General features: G+C 36.5%; 1 protein-coding gene across 1 annotated transcript in view; it reads left to right on the plus strand.

Moving 5' to 3' along the window:
• SLC16A10 (solute carrier family 16 member 10) overlaps positions 1–24,787 on the plus strand; it is a 65,638-nt gene that overhangs the window by 35,560 nt on the left and 5,291 nt on the right. The window contains exons 2-5 of the mRNA XM_023923943.2: positions 4,182–4,326; positions 7,090–7,528; positions 22,824–22,967; positions 24,451–24,679. Coding sequence (XP_023779711.2) covers positions 4,182–4,326; positions 7,090–7,528; positions 22,824–22,967; positions 24,451–24,679 — 957 coding nt within the window. The remainder of the gene's footprint in view (positions 1–4,181; positions 4,327–7,089; positions 7,529–22,823; positions 22,968–24,450; positions 24,680–24,787) is intronic.

Raw genomic sequence — 24,787 nt, forward strand, 5'->3', positions numbered from 1 at the left:
CCAGAACAATCTCAAGGGAAAATATTTAAAAAAAAACCTTGAAGCTTGTTGAATAATGAAGGGTGTTAATACTGTGTTGAGCCAACCACTTGAAAGACACCTGAGGATAAAAGTTCCTTACTGTAATGCTTAGAAAATTTTGACTTTAAAGAAGAATGTTTTGTATGAATAGCATTTATTTAAATTTGTGCACAATAAAGCACTTCAATAGAACATGATAACGTTTTCTTTTTGTTGTTGTCCTGTAAATCCTAGTTCTTGACTCTAAAAAAATGAACTAAAATACTTAATAGCTTGGTTTATAATTTGGCAGATAAATATGTATTGTGTAATCTAACTGTGACAATGGAAATAATTCAGAGTACTCAGATATTAAGATACTATATAATAAAGACACTATTTAAAGTAATTTTTTTAATTTTTAAAGAATCATAAATAGCAGCATATTTTTGGAATTTGTGGTATAGTTGCATTGCTGTAGACTGTTGAACACAGGAAATAATTAAAGAACTATCAGAATACATGTTCAGATTTTCAGTGAACTGATCAGGAAAGAACATGTAGCTGTGACTTTCATGTTTGAATACTAGTTGTAGAAGTTTTGAGTTTTTGTAATCCATTATGTGTTTCAGTGGCACAGAACAAGCAAACAGACTTTTCAGTACTAGAGCTGCTCTCTAGTCTGATACTTTTATCTTAAAGATGACTACTTTTCCATCTTCTAGGGAAGCCTGGGAATTGTTAAATCTACAAAAAATCCCATGTTTTGAGGAGCTAATTCTTATCTTCCAGTGCCTTAAGGAGTGTTTAAATCCTTAGAATTTGAATAGGTTTTCTTCTATAGCAATCAAAATGTTTTGTATATGAATGCAGTTATATGTAGCAATTAGGTGCTGTATTAATATCTGAATTAGCAGCTCTGGAATATGGCCAGCTTGTGCCAGGAAAGCAGCCAGTAGCCTGGAGGAGAAATACTTTAATTAATATGTAATAAATGCTCTAGAGAGCTCTCAGTATTCTGGCAAGCTGCATTTGTAATTTTTTGTATTACTAAGGACAGTTGTAACATCTGTTTGAAAAAATGTGGAAGACAATTCAATGTATGTTTTTCATACTGCAGGAAAAAGTGTAAGGGTGCTTGGAAACTTACTTAAAGTGAGATCGAAAATTACTTGGATCTATTGAATATATTTTAAAGCCACACATTTCTTTGTAGAATGAAGAAATCACAGCAAGAATTATTTGCCTTAGGGCATTTAAAGATTTACTCATGTACTGTTTATTTTTATTTTTGGTGCTAGGTTTTTTCACAAAGGAAGAAGACAGTACATTTTCTGGATCTATGCATACATGTGAACTTAAACTTCAAGAACACTCTTTTCAATAAGTGATAAAGTTGTCCATACAAGACATGCCGACCAAGTCTCTAAATTACATTTCTGTAGGCTAATGAGAGCAGCTTTCTAACCTGAAGTAGTGATTTAAAGGGCTCCAGTTTTCATTAGGTAGATAAGTGGTACAGCATGGGCTCCCACTTCTGTGGTGGGACTTATTCCCATATGACCATTCTGTTCTGAAATACTTCAGATAAGGCATCATCATTTATCTTAATTGATTGATTGTATTGAAAACCAGTGGAAACCTTCTCTGTTAGGCTCTGCCCTGTCATTATTGTAATAATAAGGAGAGAATCTGGTGATAAAAAGCATAGTTTTTTCATGAGTATCTGGAAGCACAAAGAGACAAAATCAACATGTTAGTTTAATTTGAGCTGAATGTCTTCACTTCAGCCTTTTATATTCCAATGGTTTTATTAGATGTATAGGACATTAAAGAACACTGTAAACTTTGACTTCACTAAGGAGAATGGTAATAAAATCACATCCTGTACCTCTAAAGTAATTTCATTTGTTACTTTATGCAAGCTACTTAAGCTCAGTTTCAGATGCCCACTCTCTTTGCCTGTTTTGTCTCCATGAATAGAGTCCATGTGAAATTGGTTTCTCAAAACCATTTCTCTCTGGTGGGCTTGTCTTGTGTCTGTTGCCTTTGTATCTTTTTGTACCTGGACAGGAAAGGTGACAGAGGAGGTTCAGTCATTCCCTGATACCTTCATAGCATGTGGAACTTTGGTGGCTGTTTCCCAAGACTTAGCTGCCTCTTGGCCTTGCAGGAGGGGACTCTGGTTCTTAGGGCTGCCCTGCAAATCACGCAATGGTGGTGAGGGCTGTTCATGGTGGTGTAGCCACCATTTATTTGGGAGGGTGACAGGCTGGAATGGACATTCTGTCCCCTGGTGTTTGCAGTTTCCTTTGGACAGTAAAACTGCAGGCTTGCTCTGGGAAAGATAAGTAAAAGGATGAGGAATCTTGTAGAAGTTGGACTTCCTAGAAGCTTTGTAGACTGACTGGTCTCCAGCTGTATGAGAGCATCTTGTCCCTCAGACTCCTGCTTACAAACTGTGGTTTGTGTAATATCTTGTCCCATCAGGGGCCATCTGGGCTGTAATAGGGGACAGATCTCAGAGGAGTTATGTCCTGCCACACCCAAGGTGCCTTTGAGCATTCCTGTACTGCAGAGAAGGACTAAACTCTTCCATAACTTCCATAAACTCTTCAGGCAGTGTCACAGGGTCTTTGTGCATCCTAGTCTCTTCTGCTAGTCCTTTCATACAGCTTGAGTTTTTGCTGCAGAGGCTTTGTATATAGTGTAGTTCTATACAGGAAATGGCCATAAAAGTACTTCACTCTTTAGATTGTGCCTTGAAACTCTATTATTTCATCACATGATGAAAAATCCCAGCAACACACCTCTCCCTCCCTTCCCCAAGCATTTAGGCCATGATTCATTAAAAGCATTGTTTCCTCCTAAAAGAAAGGCTTTGTTTCTTGTACTCATTTCTGGTTTTCTCCAGCCATTTATTCTCTTGCCTTTCATTTAGTTTGTAAACTCTTGGAAGAAACAAGTTTTTGCTCGTTGATTTCTTTTTCTGTCTCTTAGTGCACTGCACAGTGAGGTCTTAGTCAATGTGTAGGACTCATTGGCACTTCAACAACACATCTCATAAGCCTTGATAGTGGTAGATCTACTTGCAAATATATTTCATTTAGTCTTGTGGTTATACACTTTTCCAGATGATTTTATTTGCCTTCATCACTGAATTACAGTTGTTTATCTAACTATGTCTTTAGGAATGATATTCTAAACAAATTTCCAGTTACACAAATTTAAAACTCTTTCAGGTTGAAAGAGTTGGTATGTCTTCCATACAATTCAAAATGAAGCTAAAATATTTCTTTCCAATTCATTTTGAATTAGCTGCTTTTTCCTCTTTCTGTTTGGACCATTTTTTCCCCCATATAGTCAGGGACATTTCCAATATATATGTTACTATAGATATCAAACATATTAGTTGTAACTATTACCTGTGCTAAAAAACCACCACTTGTGGCTGAAACTATAGTGGACTCACCTGGATCGAATCTTAATCATCTAAGAAACAAAGTACAGTTTTCACAATGTCTGTAAAGTTGGAGAGGTATCAAAAGTAGTGAAATTTTCCCATTATATATGGAAGTGGTTTTACTAACTCAAGTTTGTTTAGATAAAAGTAAAATCATGTTCCTAATGTGTATATTACAGTATAAATGCCTATTGTTGATTACTTATTACTGGTATTCAGTATGATCTACATTTAGTAATGAAGTTAAAAAATTACCAATTTTTTTTCCAGCAAATGTACTTGTTTAAAGTCATTAAGGTCTAGCATTAAGTCAAGTGAAATGAACTAACTCATGACAGAATGGATATGGATCCTCAAAGGTATCTTTAATGACCTAGGCATCAGTTTAAATATTAGGTTAGTTACTAGAGAAATGTCTGTGTATTTATTAAAAAATACAGTAATTGTAGTAATAGCTACAATAGCTACAAAAAAGTTAATTGCATTCTTTGAGCTGACAAAATCTAAATTAGTTGATTATGTAAATTGTTAGCATTTTTTACCATGTTAGATAAATATATTTTAAGAGGTAATTAAATGTTTTTAAAATAGTTACCCGGTTGCTGCCCAACTTTAGTTCAGCAACATAAAATCCTAGGTGAAAACAAGTATTAACTGGAAGCTGAAATTACTTGATCTTCTAAATGTTGTCTTTTTCTTCTTCTTCTCTATTTTGCAGCATGGGTGAGCTCTCTTTCTATGGGAATGGTCTTCTTCTGTTCCCCAATAGTCAGCATATTCACAGACCTGTTTGGCTGTCGAAAAGTAGCTGTTATTGGAGCTGCAGTAGGGCTTGTTGGACTCCTTTCGAGTTCTTTTGTAAGGTAAAAAGCTTAAATTCATAACTTTCAAAGTATTTTATCATTTTTTTAGTGTTGTAATGTTGGCCTAATCAACAGAAGGGGTAAAAAATGCTACCTTATTATCTGTAGAAAAATTGTTTTGTTTGGCTTTGTCTTTCAAACTATGACTTGTGAACTTTCAATTCAAAAAATATTTTTGAAAATGTAATGTTTATAAATAAAGTCAACAGTCCCTATTTAACAGGAATTTCTATATGTAAATATATCAACAGCAAGACTAGTGCTGTAAGATCAGCAGCATTGTCCAGGATAAGTGTACATGTTTGCATGATTTATGCTGTGTTTTAACAGGTACATAAACCTTCTGTCTGTCCCCTTAATTTTCTTTTGAGACACTTTTAATTGTGGGAAAAACACAGTAGGGCCTCCAGGATGCTGTTAAACTTCTAGTGAAATTGGATGTTTTCTTCTGTTCTTACTGGTCCAATTGCCAAACATGGAGATAGAGAAGACCTTGGTATATTGACTACACTAAAGGCTTATTTGTTTTTCCTTCTAGTTTGCAATTAATTTTTATGTTTCTTTTAATTTTTTCATTTGTATGTAACTTTTGCAGAGTAAATCTTAAGGAATTCAAGAGCAACTGATTTGTTGAATGTAGCCTGTAGAAGATGAGGAAACAGGAAATTTACTTAGTCATTGTCAGAAACTGGTTAGTGAAGGTAGGATGTAAAAGTAGCAGGAAAATAATCCAGTTACCTCTCATTCTCAGACTAATTTTTTTCCCCACTCTTAGCAGAATAAGTATAGGGACAATCAAGCCACATTTAGAAGAGCTTTCCACTTAGGTGCAAATGTATTTATACAGGCAAAAAGCTTGTGAAAATGTCTTTTCTGTGCTTGTACTCTGCAAGAGCAAGATGTTTTGTAAAGGCTTTAAAAACATTTCAGCTTAACTAAGCTTTGAAGAGCACTTTGAGAGATGAATTCTTGTAAGAGTACATGCCAGGTTGATGTGCATATTTGGTGTTTCATTATGTTACTCACACTAAAATGATTGATATGCCCATGATGTTATCAGTTCATCAGAGGAGTATGGTTCAGATACAGAAGTCAGTGTTCTAGAAGTAAAATATTGTAAACCAGAAAAATGTTAGTAAAATCTACTGCTTTTGCATTTCACTAATTTCTTAATATAAATTTTATGTCTTAGGAAATTGAGATGTGTTTATAATGCAGGACAATATTTTAATATGTATGTTGTGCTGCAGACTCTAAATGAATTTTCATATGGAAGCAAAAATTCTCTGTCTTCACTGTATGATGTTGCTCCTCTCATTTTGTAACTTCTGGTTTTATTTTTCCTGCTTACTTTCCATTAATAAAGGTAATAAGCCTTTCCCCCTTATGTTGCTTCTGCTGGCTTATGTTGTACATCATCAGTTTCAGAAATTGATAGTTTAATATAGAAAGTGACAATATTATGTTACACAAGTAATTATTTTTCACTATAATACACAAAACCAGAGTTCCTGGAGTCAGATCTTTGTTAGTCAAATACTATTTTCTAAGAAGTTCTTTAATTGCATAGGAAGCCTGTGGAATCTATTTTTGTACAGAGGAGTGCTGGCATCCTGTGATGAAAAGCACTACGTAAAGCATTCATGCTCCTTTAAGAAAAAAAGTTAAAAAAAAGTTTAAAAAAGTCAAAAAGGTTAACTGTTTTCCAGAAGTGCTTTAAAAGAAGGTGTTCACTGATAAAACAAGAGGTGAGGTTTCATTGTAAATAAAGCAAAATTTTGTACATAAATTATATAAACTCTCATATGCCACCTTAGAAAACTTATATAAATATTTCTTGCCCCCTGCCTCCATCTAAATGTTAAAAAATGTTTTCTTTCACTAACTTACACTACAGCACTAATTTAATTATACTGATGCTGTTACTTCATACTTTTAACATTTCTTGCACAAGTACTTTTTACTGATGTCACATATTTGTGGTCAATTTATTTCAGTTGTAGAGTAAATGGTAATAATAGTGAACTTTATGATGAAGACACACCTTACTATGAGATTTTTCATTTCTTATTAACAATATTTTTTAGTTCTTTCTTAGCATATTCAATATATATATCAAAACACTGAATTTAAAATATTTATTCAAAAGGAGACTATTTGTGTAAAAAAATTAATACCTAAGGAGTCTATAATTTATCAATATGTTACATTACAATATTTTGTCAGTATTTAAATACTTTATTTTTCAGTATTAATGATGTGTGCCATGTTTGTTACTTTACTGTCATAACAAATTGTTTACTTGATTTTTCTGGGTTCATGAGGAGAGTTCAGTATTACATTTGAGCTGCTAGCAACGAGGAAATGTGCAAATCAAAACAACACAATTTTCTTTGGAAAATAAGTATCCAAAAACCCAGCAATGGTTGAACTTACATTTGGCTAATTTGCCCAGACAATGATTTTTTAAAACTTTTTTTTTAGCCACACTATTTGATGTAATTATAATTGAGTGTAATTTTTCTTTTTATTACCTGTTCAGTGAAGTCTATGAAATTTTTCAGTGGAAAGAGATAGGTAGAATAGTTGCTGAATTAAGCTGATACAGTGCTATTTAACTGCAAGTATATATACAAATTCTTATTTACAGTAGTGAGTTTTGTTGGTTGATTGATTGATTAAGAGTTTTGTCGTCACTTCCAGGTGAATGAGCATCCACTGCCTTACGAAACACTAATGGTTTGTTCTTTTCTTTTGGTACAGCACCATTGAGCCTCTGTATTTCACCTATGGGATCTTGTTTGCCTGTGGCTGCTCGTTTGCCTACCAGCCATCCCTGGTCATTCTCGGGCACTATTTCAAGAAGCGCCTTGGACTGGTGAATGGCATTGTCACTGCGGGCAGCAGCTTGTTCACAGTGTCACTGCCCTTCCTCCTGAGGGTCCTGATCGACTCTGTCGACCTGTACAACACCTTGAGGGTCCTCTGCATCCTTATGTTTGTTCTGTTCCTGGCTGGATTTACATACAAACCTCTTGTTCCCAACACCAAAGAAAAGGAGGGAGGAAAGAAGGGAAAATTCAAATTACCTCCTGCGAGAAAGATTTGCAATTTCTCCGTTTTCAAAGTTCTCAGTTACCGAATCTGGGCTTTTGGGATCCCAGCTGCACTTTTTGGATATTTTGTGCCTTATGTTCACTTGGTAAGTGCACGTTTCTTCCTACGTGTGATGTGTTTGAAACTATACATACTTGCCTGCCTTTGTGTTATTGATTTAGAAAGCAATTGGTGATAGGAAACCAGATTTAAACTGCAAGTTGTGTCTGGGAGAAATACAAAATTAATTTAGTTGTTGTCTTATTAAAAGAATGCTTTGATCAGAAGTATTAGTTAAGCCAGTTAAAATCTTTGTTCTCAATGCAGGGTTTAAAATACTTTAACCATGAAAAAGTAGATTTGAAAAATATTCTATACTATTTCAAAGAGAATTCTTTATTCTGGTACTCACCTGCATATACTGCCAGTAACACTTGTGTGTTTTAGGGGAAATGTGAAAGGAGTAAACAGTGGGAAACATATTAGAAGCGTAATTTTTGTTTCTTTGTATTGAGGTATGTTCAAGTGACAGTTTTCAGGATCTATTATAGCCACCATTTTTCAGGTTTATTAAAAGCAAAATACCTGGATTTTTCTGTCTCTCAAACTTCAGCCTTGTAGTTTACTAGTTCAGCATTAATATAACTGCTGCTCTTCCCCTGTCCCTCCCAGCTGCCAGGCGAGCTGCGTTTTACTGCTGTCTGCAGCAGCTGATGGGGCTTTGGCTTCTGGGGATGGGGAAGATGGCAATCAGCCATTTCCTGTACATGGACTAGAGTTGTTTGCCCAGCAGCTGTTTTTTCTGTAGTACACTCCTAAAGTAAGAAATTTGGTGCAGCTGGGAGATGTGTGCATTTCTATCAGGCTGGCTGGCACACCTTGCGCTGCTTAAATGGTGAATTATTGCTGGGCAGCTTGCTGGTGGTGCTCTCTAAACTGAGGTAGTGTAAACCAAAAGGCTTAAAAGGGAAAGGTGGGGGAAAAGCCCACAATCTCCAATGAGATGCTGCTTTGAGACCATCACACATCCTCATATTAAGAGTTGATAGAGCATGGGCTAGTAGAACTTAGTATGAAAACAGAAGGGTCATTTTAATACTCATTATTTACCCATGATAGAACAGTGAGATTAATGATAATAATTATCTTCTGTCAAAAAATTGTCAATGCCTTAAAAGCAGGTTTTTATGCAATGTAACAAGTGGTTGTCACTGCTTCTGGTAATTGATTAGATTACTGACTCTGCATGAGATATTTATTTTTAAAATTACCTTATGGTGGGGGCTAGTGTGTTTTTGAGCAGCTGTAAACTGACTTGTATTAATGGTTAGTTCTTGTAACTTAGTTTTTAATCATGTAGATCTTATTGTATAACACTTCAAATTAGCCTGTTTCAGCGGACTATACAATCCAGATGATATCCTGTGCTATTTCCCCATGAGCTTTGTAGAGATGCTTTAAAATAAAACCAACTTCAGAGGAGTAGGAGTCAAGTGTTCTAGAATAAGCTTTTGAATAGGTCATAAATGATTCTTACCCCTTGCAGAGTACCGAAGAATAAGGCTATACAAGCAGGCACAAAGAACTTCTAAAATATATTTATTGAACAAAAAGCTTGTGGTTTTTTTTGAAGATGCTTGTATTACTGCTTCCTGATTATAAGTCAGACTAAAGAAGCTAGTTGGCTTGTAGAGGGCAAAGCCCCTTATGTTATAGTATACTAGATCATATTATAATAATATAAGTTTTTTATAGGGTGTTCTCACTCTTGTGGAGTGCTTTCTCCCCCCACCAGATTGGCACAAATTCTGCTTAAGAAATAAATCTCCAGTATAGGAAAATTATTTGATTGGGAATGTTTCTAGTATAGTGTTTGATAACACCACAAAACTTACTCCAGTGTACTGTTAGAATCTAGTATTTTAAAAATTACCTCAAAATTATATTAAGATACTCTTTTTGCTCAGAGTTTCAGAGAAACCATGATGCTTAAGTGTTAACAACATAAAATCTTCAATGGTAGGCGGACATGTGCTTTGTGTGCCCCCTTTGAGAGGGGAAGATTTAACTCTTACTAAAACTTAGACCAAACAGTTCTGGTCAAAACCCTCCATGACACCCAAAAGTTTTCATTTTAATTTACTTGTATCTAAATTCTCAAGTTTCCTTAAAGCCCCTGTATTAGAGAAAGTGCATAAATCAGTGTTTATGAAGGCTCAGCATGGATTGTGCCCTTCAACACAGATACTTCAGCTCAAGTAGATAGCTCTGGATGTTTCTTATCCCAGTTTTGTCTGCTTTTGATAAAAAAGCCACACTTTGCGTAATTCCAGAAGTACATAGAAGTATGTACTTAAAAATATGTCAAAGGCTATAAGAAAAAATAAATTTTTTTTCACTGGTAGATCTACCAGACCAGAGACTATTTTCCTCAGCTTTTGAAAATGAAAGTTGCTATTGCTTCATTGTTTATTGTATTTTTAAAACGGTAGTAATACCGGAAAAGGGACATGATCCTTAGGCAAGTGACAGCTTTTGTTATGTTAAAATTCTTGAATTTTTACCAGTGTTAGGGATGGCTGACAGCAGCCAGACTGCTAGACAGGGATGCTGGTTACAAGTGCCCTAAGAAAAAAACACTTATACAGTGAATGTCATGTCCTCTGAAGCATATTGGGAAGGAGAATACATGCTGTAAATCCATGCTGTATTACTACATGTAGTAAAAAAGAAGTGAAAACATTTTTGGGCTTTGAAAGAACAGAATTAGCCAAGCCTTTTTAATTTAATTCTCTGCACTGTATTTGCTATGCAGAGTAAAAGCTGCTAAAGTCAAAGGAACAGCCTGCTCATTAAACAGGCTCTAATTAAAATTAATTCCACTAACAAATTGATTATATGGCATGCTAGATAGGAACTGGTAACTCTTCCCAGCTCCTTGACATGAATCCTGACTGGTAGGTATCAGGCATCAGATTCCTTTTGGCTCTTGCAGGGGAGAACCAAAAGGGAAAGCTTTTCTTATCCCAGTTTAATTGGTGTCAAATTCCATTAATAGGTGTTCCATTACATGTAACTTGGGAATTGGGTTGAGATAAAGACTATAAATAAGTTTGGACTTAAGTTTGTTATATACTTTCAGCATTAATTGAGATTGTTGAAGAACATACTGATAAATCATAAGATACTAAATCAAATGGTTCTTCTTCCTCTCAATTTTAAAACCAGTCCAAACAAGTGATTGAGTTGTTTTGGGGTTTTTTTGTGCCTCTCTAAAATAGGCAGACAGACAAATAAAATCCTTGCTTAGTCTATTTTGGTTTAAATTGTAAATTCATAACAGCAATCTGTGGAATTAATGAAAAATGCTCTTTCCAAGTGTTTTTAGTAAGGACTATCTCACAAAGAAATGAGTTATATTTGAAAGGAAGTATACCTAGTCTCTGTGCCACTTGTCCTGTGTTTGTTTCAATAACAAATAGAGAACTTCTGCTTTTCAGCAGTCTGATGTTATGGGCTTAATATTGTTCTCTTACCCTTAAAAAAATGTTTACTCAGTCAGAATCATGCATCCTTAATTCTTAGGAGCTTGTCAGGTAATTTCTGTTAAAATTTGATACAAGGTCACATGCTCAGTAGCTTACAAGATGTGGTTGTTTTTTGTGCTTTATTTAGCAGGGTGAAAAAAATACTGGATGTTGTCACTGTCTGGTCCTCAATAAGCAGTGACTAAAGTCATTCCCAAGTTTCAGTATGAATTTAGGAAAATATTAATTATGGCACATTTACAGATAGGGGCCCAGTATTGTGTTATTTTGATTTAGCAATATTCAGCCTCTATGAGGAATACTGCTAGGACTGATAATATCATCTTATTAATTTCAGTGCAGTGTTTCAGTCCTGTAGTAATTTGTCTTGGACTGCTTACAAGTATGGCTTGATTTAGAAGTTAGTTTTCTTAAATGCCTCTTACTAATGATAGGTCCTGCCTTATTTATAGTATTTGTCCCTTGCAGGATGAAAAAGTTGAATTTAACAACCAAGTAGTTTAAAAAAAAAGTGCACATATTTATTATGTGTTCTACTTTTTAAAAAGCAACTGGATGGCAGACAATGCATTAAAAATCTGTCCTGATAAAGTTTACCTTTCTAAATTTAAATATTTGTTATGAAGAAAATACTCCTGAAGAATGGCTAGATATATTTGAAAATTAGGCTTATGGTTTAAATATGGCTGCAGGCTTGTAAACAAAGCTACCCATTAATTGATACACAGTGTGAAAGTTATCATGACACTGACTGTCCTCTTAAAACTTCAGAGCAACTCAGGAAAAATATTTCAATATCTCTCACCTTGCTTTGCTGCCTATTTCTTAATTTACTGTGTAAATCTGGCTTTTCCTGTTGAATGCTAATCCATGCTCATATTCCACAATGGGTACATAGTTGGATATGTAGAGATTTTTTGGTTAGCAGTAGCTATGTGGAATGCATGTGTTCTGTCTCTTTGCTTTGTGTTTAAGAGGTGAAAAAATGGTTTGTGTCTGACCATTTTTTCCAACAACTTTCTTAGGAGGATCTGTCTTGGTAGGCAAATAAGTCCTGGATTTAATGCCCTCCATAGATAGATGCTGAAGATTCAATGCCTCATTGCTTCTTTGAAATCTGCACATGCCAGGCTCATCTGGACCTCCAGAGAACAGGGAAGTGAGATTGCAGACCTAATGCTTAGTGAAAAAAGGTAGATGCTTCTGCTGAGAAACAAAACATCACCTTGGACTCTGCTCTAGGATTCTTGGAGAAGAAAATGCATCTCAGAATGAAAAGTAAAGATGCTTCCAAGCAATTTTATTAATGGGAGAATCATGAAGCTGGCTAGAGTTTCTGTAGAGTACATGTTAGTCAAAAGAAGTTTTTCATGCATATAAACAAACTCATTTTCTTGGCTGCATCACAAAATCAGACAACTTGGATAAATATTAGTCTGTCCTCTGGGTGGTTGTGTCTGTCTCCAGATCTTGTTTGTCACTTTGAAGTTGCTGAGTCTAGTGCTATGCCTACATAGTCTGTCCTTGGACAAAAAGATAGTGCTGTCTGGTGGTTTATGCTTCCTATCTTTTGCTGGAACATCTATTTTGTTCCTGCTCTTTAGATAAGAAAAGTCCTTTTCACTTCAGAAACATCATAATTAACAGGAGAACTGCTGATATGGGTTAGAGCTGATGCAAACTTTTTTTGCCAGATTTGATTCCTTCCCCCCACCTTCTGATCTGTAGTGTAAGTTCTGTGTTTTTTGTGTGATTTGACTGTTCTACAACTACTCTATCACCTTGGAGTACCTTTTGAAATCAAGCCTTGAGGATGGCTTGATATTCAGCTCTGTTCTTTGAGACATCTATTTTGGCTTGTCTCTGCCCGTTTCTCATTCTCTATCAGTGATGTGCCTTGTTTTTGTTAATAAGAGATCAGATTCTGCTGTGCAAATTCAGTGTGTTTGAACCTTTGCCCCCTAAAATATGTGCCAATAAAATCTGTCTTGTGCAATCAGCTTGGAGAAATGAAGAGCCAAGTTCTTGTAAGAGCCTCTGTAGTTACAGCTTTCATAGGAACTTGTCTGAAATACTTGTTTTGTAATTTGAAAGCTGCATTTACTTCCACATAATCTGGAAGTTTCTGAAACTTATTCAGGACAAAATATTCCATCTATTTTGCCTATCGCAAAATTGACATTTTCCACTTGTAAACTGTACTATACCCAGGCAAAAGCTTTGGGTTGTTAGGAAGAATTATATTGGAAAACATAAAGGGGGTATAGAAACCACCTGAGATTCTTCAGGCAGATCTGAGCTGCTGTATTGGGATAAGCTATGATAGGATGGATCTCTGAAACACTGCAGGGTTTGATGTTCTGCCCAAGACCCTAATCATCATCCATAACATCTCTTATAAATATTTCTGTAACACTTAAGCCTCCCCTGAGGGGAGAACACACTGATGTTGTGTTCCCTAAATGTTGTTAGATGTGACATCTCTAAATTACATCTCCTCATTTGAGAAATGATGGTTTTAGCTTCTGCCCTTGTCCACAGACAGTGGCAGTGGCTCCATGTTCTCTGCAGTGGGAGACCTGCCCAAGGAGCCAGAGTAGAAAGGATTTAACCTGCAATATGTGAAGCTCTTCGGGCTTTGCATTGTGTGTAAAATCCTGATCCTACACCCTCTCTCCTCCCTTTAATTCTTATGTCCCTGGACTCCAAAGTGGAGACAAATGCAAGCACAGAGATAAATGTTTTCCTCTGTGTCTGAGGGCAGAGCATATTGAAGGGTCTTGTGTATACTCTAAGGACTCTAGTAACCAAAAATCTCTAAACTTTAATGTACAAAGTCTGCATATCCACAATAAGGTGTATACACATAACACATCTTGTAAGGAAATGACACATCAGTTCTTGGAAGGTAAGTACTGTCTGTTTTGTGAACCACCTGTATTATGTCATAAATTTGCTACTTTTTAGAATGTTGTGTAAAATGATGCTGAATATCCAATGGGTGTAATTGGATATTTATTTTTTTAATTCATACTGGAACAAAACAGCCTCCATCACTCCATTCACTTCCTTTAATGTGCTACTGTTCAAGGAACCTCTTCATTTCTTCAGATCTCCTACATCAGTCATTTGTCTGAAGTCTACCACATCTTTTATTGTCCAGAATCTGATGTTAGTCTTGTAATGGTAGGAAAGTATCTTTTAAGTTATGTCCAGTACTAACCGTAACTGTGTGTCAAACAGATTTCTCTACACTGTAGAAATTCTAAAAAAGCTAAAGCTAGGTATAGCTGTCAGTTCTAGCACTATTACCTTTCTCATCCACTTAATCTATCACATTTCTTTCTCCAATGGAAGGCTAACAAGACACTGGTTTTGTAAAGGTCTGATGTAATTGTTAAGCAGGTATCTATGAGACCCAAAATCTTCAGTGGCTCCCCTTGCTTTACTTGCTTTTCTAATCTTTGCATTTATCTCCCTTCAGATCTCAACATCTGCTGCAGTTTGACTGCCCAGGTTAGTGAAAATTTCCCCCTTTATCCCACTTCTATTTTTCCATTTCTGTCATTATCCTGTGCACCCATTTTTTATCCAGTATTCCTTAATGTTGACCTGGAAGTATTTATTCTTGGTTAGATTGTCCACTTTGGACATTAGGGGTGGTGGTGGGAAAGGAAATCAATTATTTCCTACTTATACTTGTAACTGCTATTGAAAGCATAGTTTAGATATGTTTTTCAAACATACTGAAGACAAATAAACAATATAGGTACAGAAAGAACAGAAAAAAAAAGAATAAAACAATAATAAATAATAATAAATAAATAATAAATAAATAATAAAGAAAAAGAAAAAAGGTTTTCTGGGTTTTTTTTGGAAATAAAAGTAAATTATTTTTTTTAAAAAAAATAATTGGGCAGCAGGTATGTTCAGGGACAAACCATGTGATCCTGAAGGATAAGAGCAAAGCAGTCTTCCTAAGGTCTGTGCAATACTGGCAGGTTGAACGGTCTGAGTTTCATTGTGATTTCCTTTGTTTCCGTCTCTAACAGCACTCTACTTCATGTACTCTGGCATAGTACAAACTATTCTGAGAGCAGATGGAGTGTGTAGTTCCAAGTCAGAGTAAATTGCAAAGTGTGTTAGCCTTTTTGTTGTTGTTGTTTTAATCCTATTTTAATGGTAAACTCAAAATCCTGTCTTTGGATGTTTGAAACGTCTTGAGCTGAACTCTTCACGTGCCTAGAAGCCTGAGATCACAGCTGCTTTTGCCCTGCTGTCCTCATACAAAGTAACAAACACTCATTGCCAAATTCCTTCACTCTCATACAGACCACCTTTTGTGTCCAGTTCCTGCTCCAAGAAGATCTGTATGGAAAACTTCTTTGCTTTTTAAGTCCTATTCAGACTTGTGAATATCTTGCCATGTGTTTTGAATCTTCCATTGAGGAGATCTCAGAACCTAGCTCTTTCTATTTGATTGTCTTAATTGTCAAGCTCTGAGCCATTTTTCAGGTTCCTTTCTGATGGTTGAGTTAAATTTTTCATTACTACTGAGCAGAACCTTTGCTAGAAATGGAGAATTGGTTTTGGATTGCTCCAGGCAGGAGAAGAAAAGGGAACCTAAATGTCTGTATTTCTGTATAAGAAGGAGAGATTATCTTTATCATGTTTTTCTTAGGATTTAAATGAAAATTTGACTACTTGATTCAATCTCTCAAGGCCCTGATCCGGTAGATACTTGGCAGTGTATTTAGGACTGTCTTAAAGAATTGAGACAATTAAGAGCTTTCCTCTGTTCCCAGTAAAATGAGTCAGGTGCTTCACCCAGGTCTGTGAAAGCTTGAGGGGGATTATGACCATGACCACAAGTAGACCTCTAATTCTGAAGTGCTATGGATGCCCTGGGAATTCTGTGGTGGTTGAATAGAGGTTTGAGAATCTGTTTGGCTTTTACTTCTTAGGTCCTGTGGTTTGAGGAGTTTAGTTTTGAGAGGTGTGATATAAGTAGCACAGGTGCTGTTGAGCAAGGACAGCAGCCTCTCTCAGGACACGTCAGTAGCACAGGACAGTGTTTGTACAGGATATTCTAATCCATTTCTTTGATATTCCATAATTTCTTAATCATAGCATATCATATAATGTGCTCGGTTTTAATCACGTAAATTGTAAACTGATAACGTTTTATTACATTAGTGAATGCCACAAGGATTTGAAAAGAATTACTTGAGTTTTTACAAGTGCAATATAAGTGGTAATGATAGAAAATTCCTTCCTTCAGTCACAGGTTTCCTTTTAATCAAATGTGCAGCAGAGCTTTACCAAGCTTAGAACTAAATAAAAAGTTTTTAAGTTGTAAGACTCAGTAAATATATATCTGTGACTATTCTAAGACATCCAGCAAATCACTTTGGAAATCATAGAAAATAAGACTTGGAGGTATGCTGGTACTTTATCCAATTTACTCAGCTTTTTTTTTTTTTTTTTAGTACCAACTTACTGTGGAGTAGGACCTTTTTAAATAATACTTTTAAAAAAAAATCTTTATTCGTAAGTCACGCTTATCAAATTTGTTGGTTGTGAGGTCTTATTTTTGGATTCTGTACACATGGTCCATGTAATAATGAGTAATGAATAAAACAGGACATTAAAAAAAAAATCAGCTGAGCAGTATGTAAAGGTCATGTCATGTCCTGAATTTATGTATTTTATTATTCTTGTATTAGACAGGCATTCTAAACTGGCTCATAAGAATTATGAGAGAATTACTAAATGCTGGCCAAAGTCAAGATTTGTTATATCTGCCCTTCCCTCTGTAAGCAAGTTTTGCTACCTAGCATGGAGTAGAGATAAATTAGGGAAATTGTGGTTGGTTGTTTTTCCTTTTTCCCCCACAAATCTGTGTTGGTCCTTAGTTTGAGATGTTACCTGTTAGAGGTTTAAAAATAGTTCTGCTGTTATTCTGGAAATTCAAATTCATGTGATTGACCTGTAACTCTCTAGGATGTCCTGAGAGTAGCTGATTTTGGACATAGTTGAGTTTTGAGCATAAAATAAGCCTTGGAAACACTGCTTTAAGCCACAAGAAACAGATAGAGCTGAGACTGCAAAATATGGATTGTAGTCCCAAATAGGAATAATTTTAAAAAAATGTTTTAAAAGGATAAGTTTTATCCAACAATTTAATTCTCATCCCTTGTGTACATAACATTTAATTTCTTGTGGATCCCTGACTTCATTCTGCATCCTTGTGCTCAGTCACTGTGAGCTTCCAAAGATGCCTTATTTGCTTTATCTTTCTTTCTGCTGCTACCCAAGCCACTGGTTTCCTTCACATGCTCTTTAGGATAACACTAACAGCTTTAAGATTTTTTAAAATAACTATTTAGGGCATATGGCTTCAGGACTAGCTATTTTTTGAAAATAAAAACCACAAAAAAACCCCCACAAAAGCAAAAAATGCTTTAAATTATTTTCACTGTCTAATTGTCAGCCTTGAGTCTCTTTGAATTTTTAATGTTTAGGGTTTTTATGGTAAAAAGGCTTAACAGTTAACCTGTTAACTGTTGTGTTCAGTTTTACTTAAGAAATTCAGATTATGCTTTTTCTGAATCTTCATAGTGCATGAATTATGCTGTTTAATCTGCTTTACTCAGTGGAATAAAAAAAAATTTCCCTATTGGCATGTAATGAATCACCTTGTTTATTTAATTTTTTCCTTGTTCTTTACATAGTTTAAATTGACAAGAGATAAAAAATGGTATTACCACTGTCAGGGCAAGTGTATAAGCAGGAATTATTTGAAGATCTGTATATGAATATTTGTGAAGACAGCTATTGTATATATAGAAATTACCTCAGGATATTGGCACTCCCTTAAAAATTGATCCAGGTTAGGTGTTAGTAATGCTATTTCTGTCTCTTAATATGAAGATCATCTTTTCTGTAAAAGTGCAGGAGTTGCTGGCTCATTTTGCTGGTTTTTTGCTCACCAATAAAAGTTTCTTTGGTCGAGTCTGGACTAGAAATGTATTTGCCTTAAATGATCTTCCTGGTGCCCAGCATCATAAAGCTCACTGGCAACCAGGTTTCTTTGTCTTTTTCTCACCCTCCTTAACCCTAGTTTTTGTGGTGAGTCTATATGTTGGAGAATAAACAGTGACTTATTCAGAGTTACTTTATGCTCTGCTTTTTAGCACTTTCTGAAACTTCCAATCATCCAGGACAATTCACTGCAAAGAAAGAGGTTATCAGTCCTGGCTACGGTGTTGATCCAGCTGATGGGATGGCCAGGGTGCCACCTGGACTTGGTGGGGCTACTTCTCTCTGGCCTGGAGATAACTAAATTGTATAGAAAGTGAGAAAGTTATGCACAGTCTGTTCCTGTAGGCCTTCCTGGAAATGGGTTGGGGTGCTTCAAGGCTCTTTGGTCCTGATCCCACCCTACAATCCATACTGGCTTCTCGACCTCATTCCTGTGCTTGCACCGTTCTGTTGCACTTATCTCCAGGAGGCAGAACAAGGACATTTGTCCTGGAAAAGAGCTGCTGTACCTTTGTATGGCCCCCTTCTCCAGCCACACACTGTTCTCTTTCACAGTATGTTATTGCCAACAATCCTTGGCTGTTATTACCAACAATCCTTGGTTGGCTCCACAGCTATCTGGCTATCAGTGTTTGAGGCATGCACATGAGCCCCCTTATCTTCTGGGCTTCTACACCCCCTCAGCTCTTTCAGGAAACTTAATTTGGAGCAGTTAATAATATTTCTAGTATATGAATGGTACTCTCTAAGCATTTCCTTATATCCTTATGCTTGCTTTCAGTGGAACTGTCAGATGCAGGACTTGCATCAGTAATTGAAGAAAATGGTGGTTTTAATGTGCTCAGAGTTTCCTAGGTTATATGTTGCTGTTGGCCATCTCTTTTGGCCAGAGAGGCTATTGCATTTAGCCTACTAAAGCTTTGCTTGTTTGAGAATTCCCAAAATGGAATATACATGGGAGGAAATTGGTTGACAGAATTATTTCTTACTGGTTCATAACCATGAACTTCTTTCAGATTCAGGTTCTTTGTGTTTGGAGAAAAAGGAGCTACAGCTTTGCTCAGATTGATGTCTTTGATTCACTGTGTGAATATAGCTGAAATATGTGTGCACTGAAGGGAAGGTCTTAGAAAAACCTGTGTCTTGGCTGGTTGGAAAGAGGTCAACCAAACCTGCATATCAGACAGCATTCCAGCCACTACCAAGTGGCTGACATTTCTTCCAGTCTCATTCTAACCGTGATGAGAATTTGGACAACAGGATCTGTGTGTGTCACCCTGATAGTGCTGATGCCAGAGATGCGCTTAGCTCTGGTCTCCAGTGGCTGTATATCTTTATTTGGAAAACTGGATTGTATAAGGATAAAATATATTTTTAAATAATGAAGAAGCTGTGCTGCTCTGTACTGTAATTTTGCCTGAACTAACCAGGTCTACCCTACATTTGGAAAAAGTCAGACCTGCAATTCAGCATGGACACAGCCCTGAGTGAAGAAGCAGCTACATTACTGAGAACAGGCACACCACCACTGAAATGCTTTGGTCTTTGTGTGGCTGGATCCCCATTTTGCTGCTGTAGACAGTGCCTGAAGAGTCATATAATTCTGTCATGAGGAGAGCGTTAATGCCTGAGAATGTTTACAAGTAATTGCTCATTGTGGGATTTTTGAGTAGTTTTAACAGCTAAAAAAAAATAAATCTGTGGAAATCTGAATCTTGTTTGAGCTACTTCATGAATGTATTTAACCTAGAGTTATTTGTATCAGAGCTACTACTCAGACTTACAGCACTGAATTAGTCCTGAATTGCTGTATTTTCCAGCAGTTAATACTGCTGCTGCTTGCAGCTTATTTGGTGACTGTGTCACTGAAGATTGAATATGCTGTTCAGGATCTGAGTGTCAGCTCTGAGAGATAGGCCAGGTGGCTCAGGGCTTTGTGTACTTGGTCCTGAAGAACCTCCAGGGAAGGAGACTGAACAATCTCTCTGGACAGTCTGTGCCACTGCCTTCCTGAGGAAAAAAATTCTCCTTAAATCTAATTGGAAGCTTTCTTTAAGGTTATGGTTTGCTTAAGAGTTGCTAAAACAAAACAAACAAACAAACCACCCAGAAAAACAAACCACCAACTAATTTAGATATATTAAATTGGGGATGAGTAGTGGTTATTTTCTTGCTTAAGGAGTTAATTGACTCTGTATTTTCCCTCCTTGACTGAAGAGTGGCAACATTTTACCCCCTGTGTTGCTTTGAGAAATCCAGTTACTCAGTTGCAGGTGCAGGGTTAATAGTTATCTAGAAATAGAGCTTTATCTTGCCTTTTGAAAAGCCTCCAGGGAGTGGATGGATCAGGCCTGCTAATTAAACAATCTGGAGGCTGCAGAAACCTGGAAGTGGAACAGGTGACAAAATTTGCAAGGAACACCTTGGCTTCTCTTGCCAGCTGGGCCAGCAGGTGTTGACAAGCACATAAAGGTAGGGGTGGGAAAACTGTCAGCTTTTCCTTGCCTCACCTTTGGTAGAAAGGGAATAAGTAGAACAGCTTATCTTTTATGTTTAAATGTCATTTCAGATGAAAAATTGCATCAGATTCTGTTTCCAAATGTGTCTTACAAAGCAAAGGGAAAAACAGAAAGAGCAAGCAGCTGTCTTCAATTTAAATTAGAAGTTTTTCTTTAAAACTAGAATAAACCCCCTTGGTTTGTTTTTTTTTTGCAAAATTGGTTATATTGGACAAATTAATATTAGATTTAATAGGCTTTCTGTGGAAAACCCTGAATAGGTTTTATATTTAAGAAAATTTCTTTTACTCAGAAAGTCCTATTTTCTTGCTGGAAAAAAGGGCTCTGCTTGTATAGCAACATTCTGTCCAGGAAAGAATTGAGACTATTTTGCTCTAGAAGTTCCATTACTAAAATGGAACTTTTTCGTTTTATAGATAAGAAATTAAGGATTCTGGCTTGAAGTGATATCAGCTTGTGGTTACCTTGTCCCTCAAATATTCTTACTATGTCTTCACTTAAAATCAGTTTCTTCTGCTGCTCTTCCACGTCTCTGAACTTTCACTTGTTTTTACTTGTTTTACTTTTCTTGTTGAGAACTATTTATGAACACAGAGATTGCAGGTCTGTGAAAATGATTTCTCCATCTTTTAGTGCCCACTTTGGCATATTTGGTATTGCTGAGAACAATTCCAAAGAGCAATAGCACAAAAAATCTCTAGTGGGTAATTTTCTGGTCTTTGGGGATGATTACAAAAAAGCAAACTAAAAACCCAAAAAAATCACAGAAAAACCACAAAAAACCCCAAAAACAACCTGTGGAAGGAGCGAGAATAAAAAAAAAAATATATAAGAAATAAAAAAATCAAAATCCATCAAGCCAGTCTGGTGATATATAGATTTTTTTATTTCTTTTTTGCCATGACTTGAAAAGTTGGAATTACTGTCACTGGCAGTTCATCCTGTTGTGGTCAATGGTTTGCTGTCAGGACCATTGATCAGTTCCTTTATTTCTTCAGGCTGAAGTGGCTGATAAATCATTCCTCCAGTCTGCCCTGTTCATTGCTGCTGAAGCTGCTCCCTCTCGTGGGAATGCTTGCTGTTGTGGTTGGCACTGCAGCTGCCTTCTGCCCCTCTTCCTCCCTGCCCTTGGACATGATGGATGTTGGGATGAGACCTCCAGAGGGCTTCTCCCACTTGCACTATCTGCTCTCCAGCTTTCTGCTTCTTGCTCCTGCCCTGAGCTTTGCTGCAAATTTGGTAGCCTGAGTGTCTGGCTTAATGCACAGAGCAGAGTTGCAGTGATTCCCATTGTGAAAAACGAGGTTCACATATTTTTTTAGCATTTAAAAGTTTAATAGAAAGACAATTAGGAGATAAAAATAAAGTAAAGTATACGGATACAGGTGTTTCTGCATTCAGCCAAGAGAGCACCCCTTACTAACAAAGGATTGTCCCTTAAAAACAGAGTCCTACTACATATTCATAAATTCTCATACATGATTCAAACATTCTCCTTAAGTTTTGGATGTTTCTTTGTTTAGTTTTTTACTTGCCCCCCTTCTCAATAAATCAATCTTCTTGGCTCTACATTTACATTTACATTCTCTGATAACAGAAATGCAGTAAATTCCTCCCCCAGAGCTCTGGTCACTGCTGTCTTCATCTGGACAAGATAATCTAAGAATGAGGGGGTCTCCAACCATCTCCTCCAGTCCCTGGGTTATACAAACAAAAGTAGTCCCCGCTCCAATACCATGCCATAGCTCAACATATATGTATATTATACTACCATTTCTAAGCTTCATCAACAACAGAAATAGAAGGAACGACACTAATACAACTAAGTTTTCTAACCTTATACATATAACATTCATTTTAATATTTGTGAATAGCCAACAATATCTTATGTATCTATAATACCATCAACCACTCAGTTCCTGCACACCTGAGAGAGCCCCAGCCAGGGGGAAACAGCCTGTGTGGCTTCTGTGCTCCCTTGAATCTGTGACTAGTAAGTAATTAAGAGAGGTTGGAGACAATATTTCTGAGGGTTTTTTTGTGTTGGGTTTTTTTTTTATTAGACAGAGCCTTCTTGCTTTCCTGAATTAAGTTCATTAATGGTGAATAAAACAAGAACACATTTCAAATTGTTTTTATTGTGTCACACTCTGTAACAGCAGAGTAAATCAGATGATCATCTCTAGTTGAGTTTGTAAATCTGAGGTTGACAGATTACTTCTATTTGACTCAAGTTTTCCATGGTCTATCTTTTAATTCTAAAGCAAATTTATTTTTTCTTTTTAAACAGATGAATCACGTAAAAGAGAGATTTGGTGACAGCGTGCCAGAAGAAGTGCTTCTGCTATGTCTGGGCATTACCTCAGGAGTTGGCAGATTGATCTTTGGCAGAGTTGCAGATTATATTCCTGGTGCAAAAAAAATTTATTTACAGGTATGTCTTTATTGCTTCTATGCTCCTTCTGAACTGTGGATTCCAAAGGACGTGGTTTGGGGTACCATTAATAAGTTCGCAGAATTAACTGATTGGAGATTCAAATTCAAGAAGTTTCAAAACTCTAGGACACTCAGTGTATGATTTTTGATACTAGGAGCCTTTGGTCCGAAGTTTATGAATATCTGATTTTTGTTTTTAGCGCTAAGAAAATGTCCATTTTCCTGCTGCCTCTTTTCAGCTGGGAATAAAGGAAATTACTGTTCATTAGCATGTGCGTGGGAACCTTTGGGAATTCTCTAGATTCTGCTTTCTCTGCTTTATCCCAGATTATGATTTCATAATGGTTTTCCCCAGATAGGGGGAAAAAAAATCAAGCCATGTTTCTCTGTTAAGGATTTTGGATCTCTTGATTTTTGACAGGTACTAATTCGGTATCAAATATGTTCTGTGCATAGTACACAGGGGTATGGCAACACAGGAGGTGCTCAGCTGAGGAGATTTTGCAGAAAGAGTCCCGGCTTCCAGAAATGCTGAAGCTTGGAGATGAAAGAGGATATACACTTCTTTCCCTCCACGCTTATAAACCTTATTTTTTGGAGAAACTCGGCAGTGCAAGTGTGGAATTTTGGAACAGCTTTAGTTCACTTTCATATCGGCAGCTGCGAGGTGTTTGCCGCTTGGTCTCTTAAAATGAATAGCAAGGGAGGCATCTAGTGGGGATTGTCTGCACTGCATTATAGAAATCCAAAGTTCTTGGGAAAGAATTTCCCTTCTGCTGGAGTATTTGTTGTAATGGATAAATTTAGATTCCTAAATGTTTTATTGCAGTTAAGTGGAAAGTTGGTTTCCAGTGCTTACATATGGATGGTGCATAGGCAAAACTGTTTCCACTTCTAGTTGCTTTTAAATTCTGCTTTGTTTTGCTGAAAGTCTGTTTTATTCCTCTAATCTAAAACTTATAAACAATCCAAGATGATACTAGAAAATTTTTGTAAGAGTGACTTACTGCATGTAGTAGCAGTACATTAGGACACTTTTTTTTAGTGGAAAAATTGAATGTTTCCACTCCTGTTGAATATGAGCACCCTGAAATAAACACTTACAATACTGATATTTTTACTTACAACAGTGAGGAGTCTAATTAAAATATTCCAGCTATCTTAAACTTTCAATATTTCTGTGACTTATTTCTCAATATTAGTGCATGAGAAATGACCTTACACAATCACTGTACGATAGTGGATTACAATAGCATTTTCAAAGCTTGCGAAATGGGTAGTGGAATTTCTCTGCCTGTCATGTTTGTTTTATGTTAGTATGTAACTTCTGACGGTGGTAATCCATGGAGACTGATTATTTTAAGGTAAATACAGGCAGGCAATCAAGTTCACTGCAAATGCAAGGAGGTTCATCCGGTCCCTTAAGATTTGCAAATTTGATGCAATGCATTTTTTATATTTTTTCCCTTGTTCATGTTTAGGTGGCCTCATTCTTTTTTATTGGGCTGATGTCTATGATGATTCCACTGTGCAAGGTCTTTGGAGCTCTCGTTGCTGTCTGTCTCTTCATGGGCCTGTTTGACGGGTGCTTCATTTGCATTATGGCTCCCATTGCCTTCGAGCTCGTTGGGGCTCAGGATGTCTCCCAGGCCATCGGATTTCTCCTTGGACTCATGTCAGTGCCTATGGTAGTTGGTCCACCCATTGCAGGTGAGTGTAGGCAGGGTTTGTAGCTATAAATGTGTTTCTGTGTTTGCATGACTTTTTGGCTGTGTTTCCCATTCCTGCATCATGTGCAGAGCTTTGACATCAGAAGTT

Source organism: Cyanistes caeruleus, chromosome 2 (genome assembly GCF_971803275.1).
Source record: "Cyanistes caeruleus chromosome 2, bCyaCae1.hap1.1, whole genome shotgun sequence".
Classification (NCBI taxonomy): Eukaryota; Metazoa; Chordata; class Aves; order Passeriformes; family Paridae; genus Cyanistes; species Cyanistes caeruleus.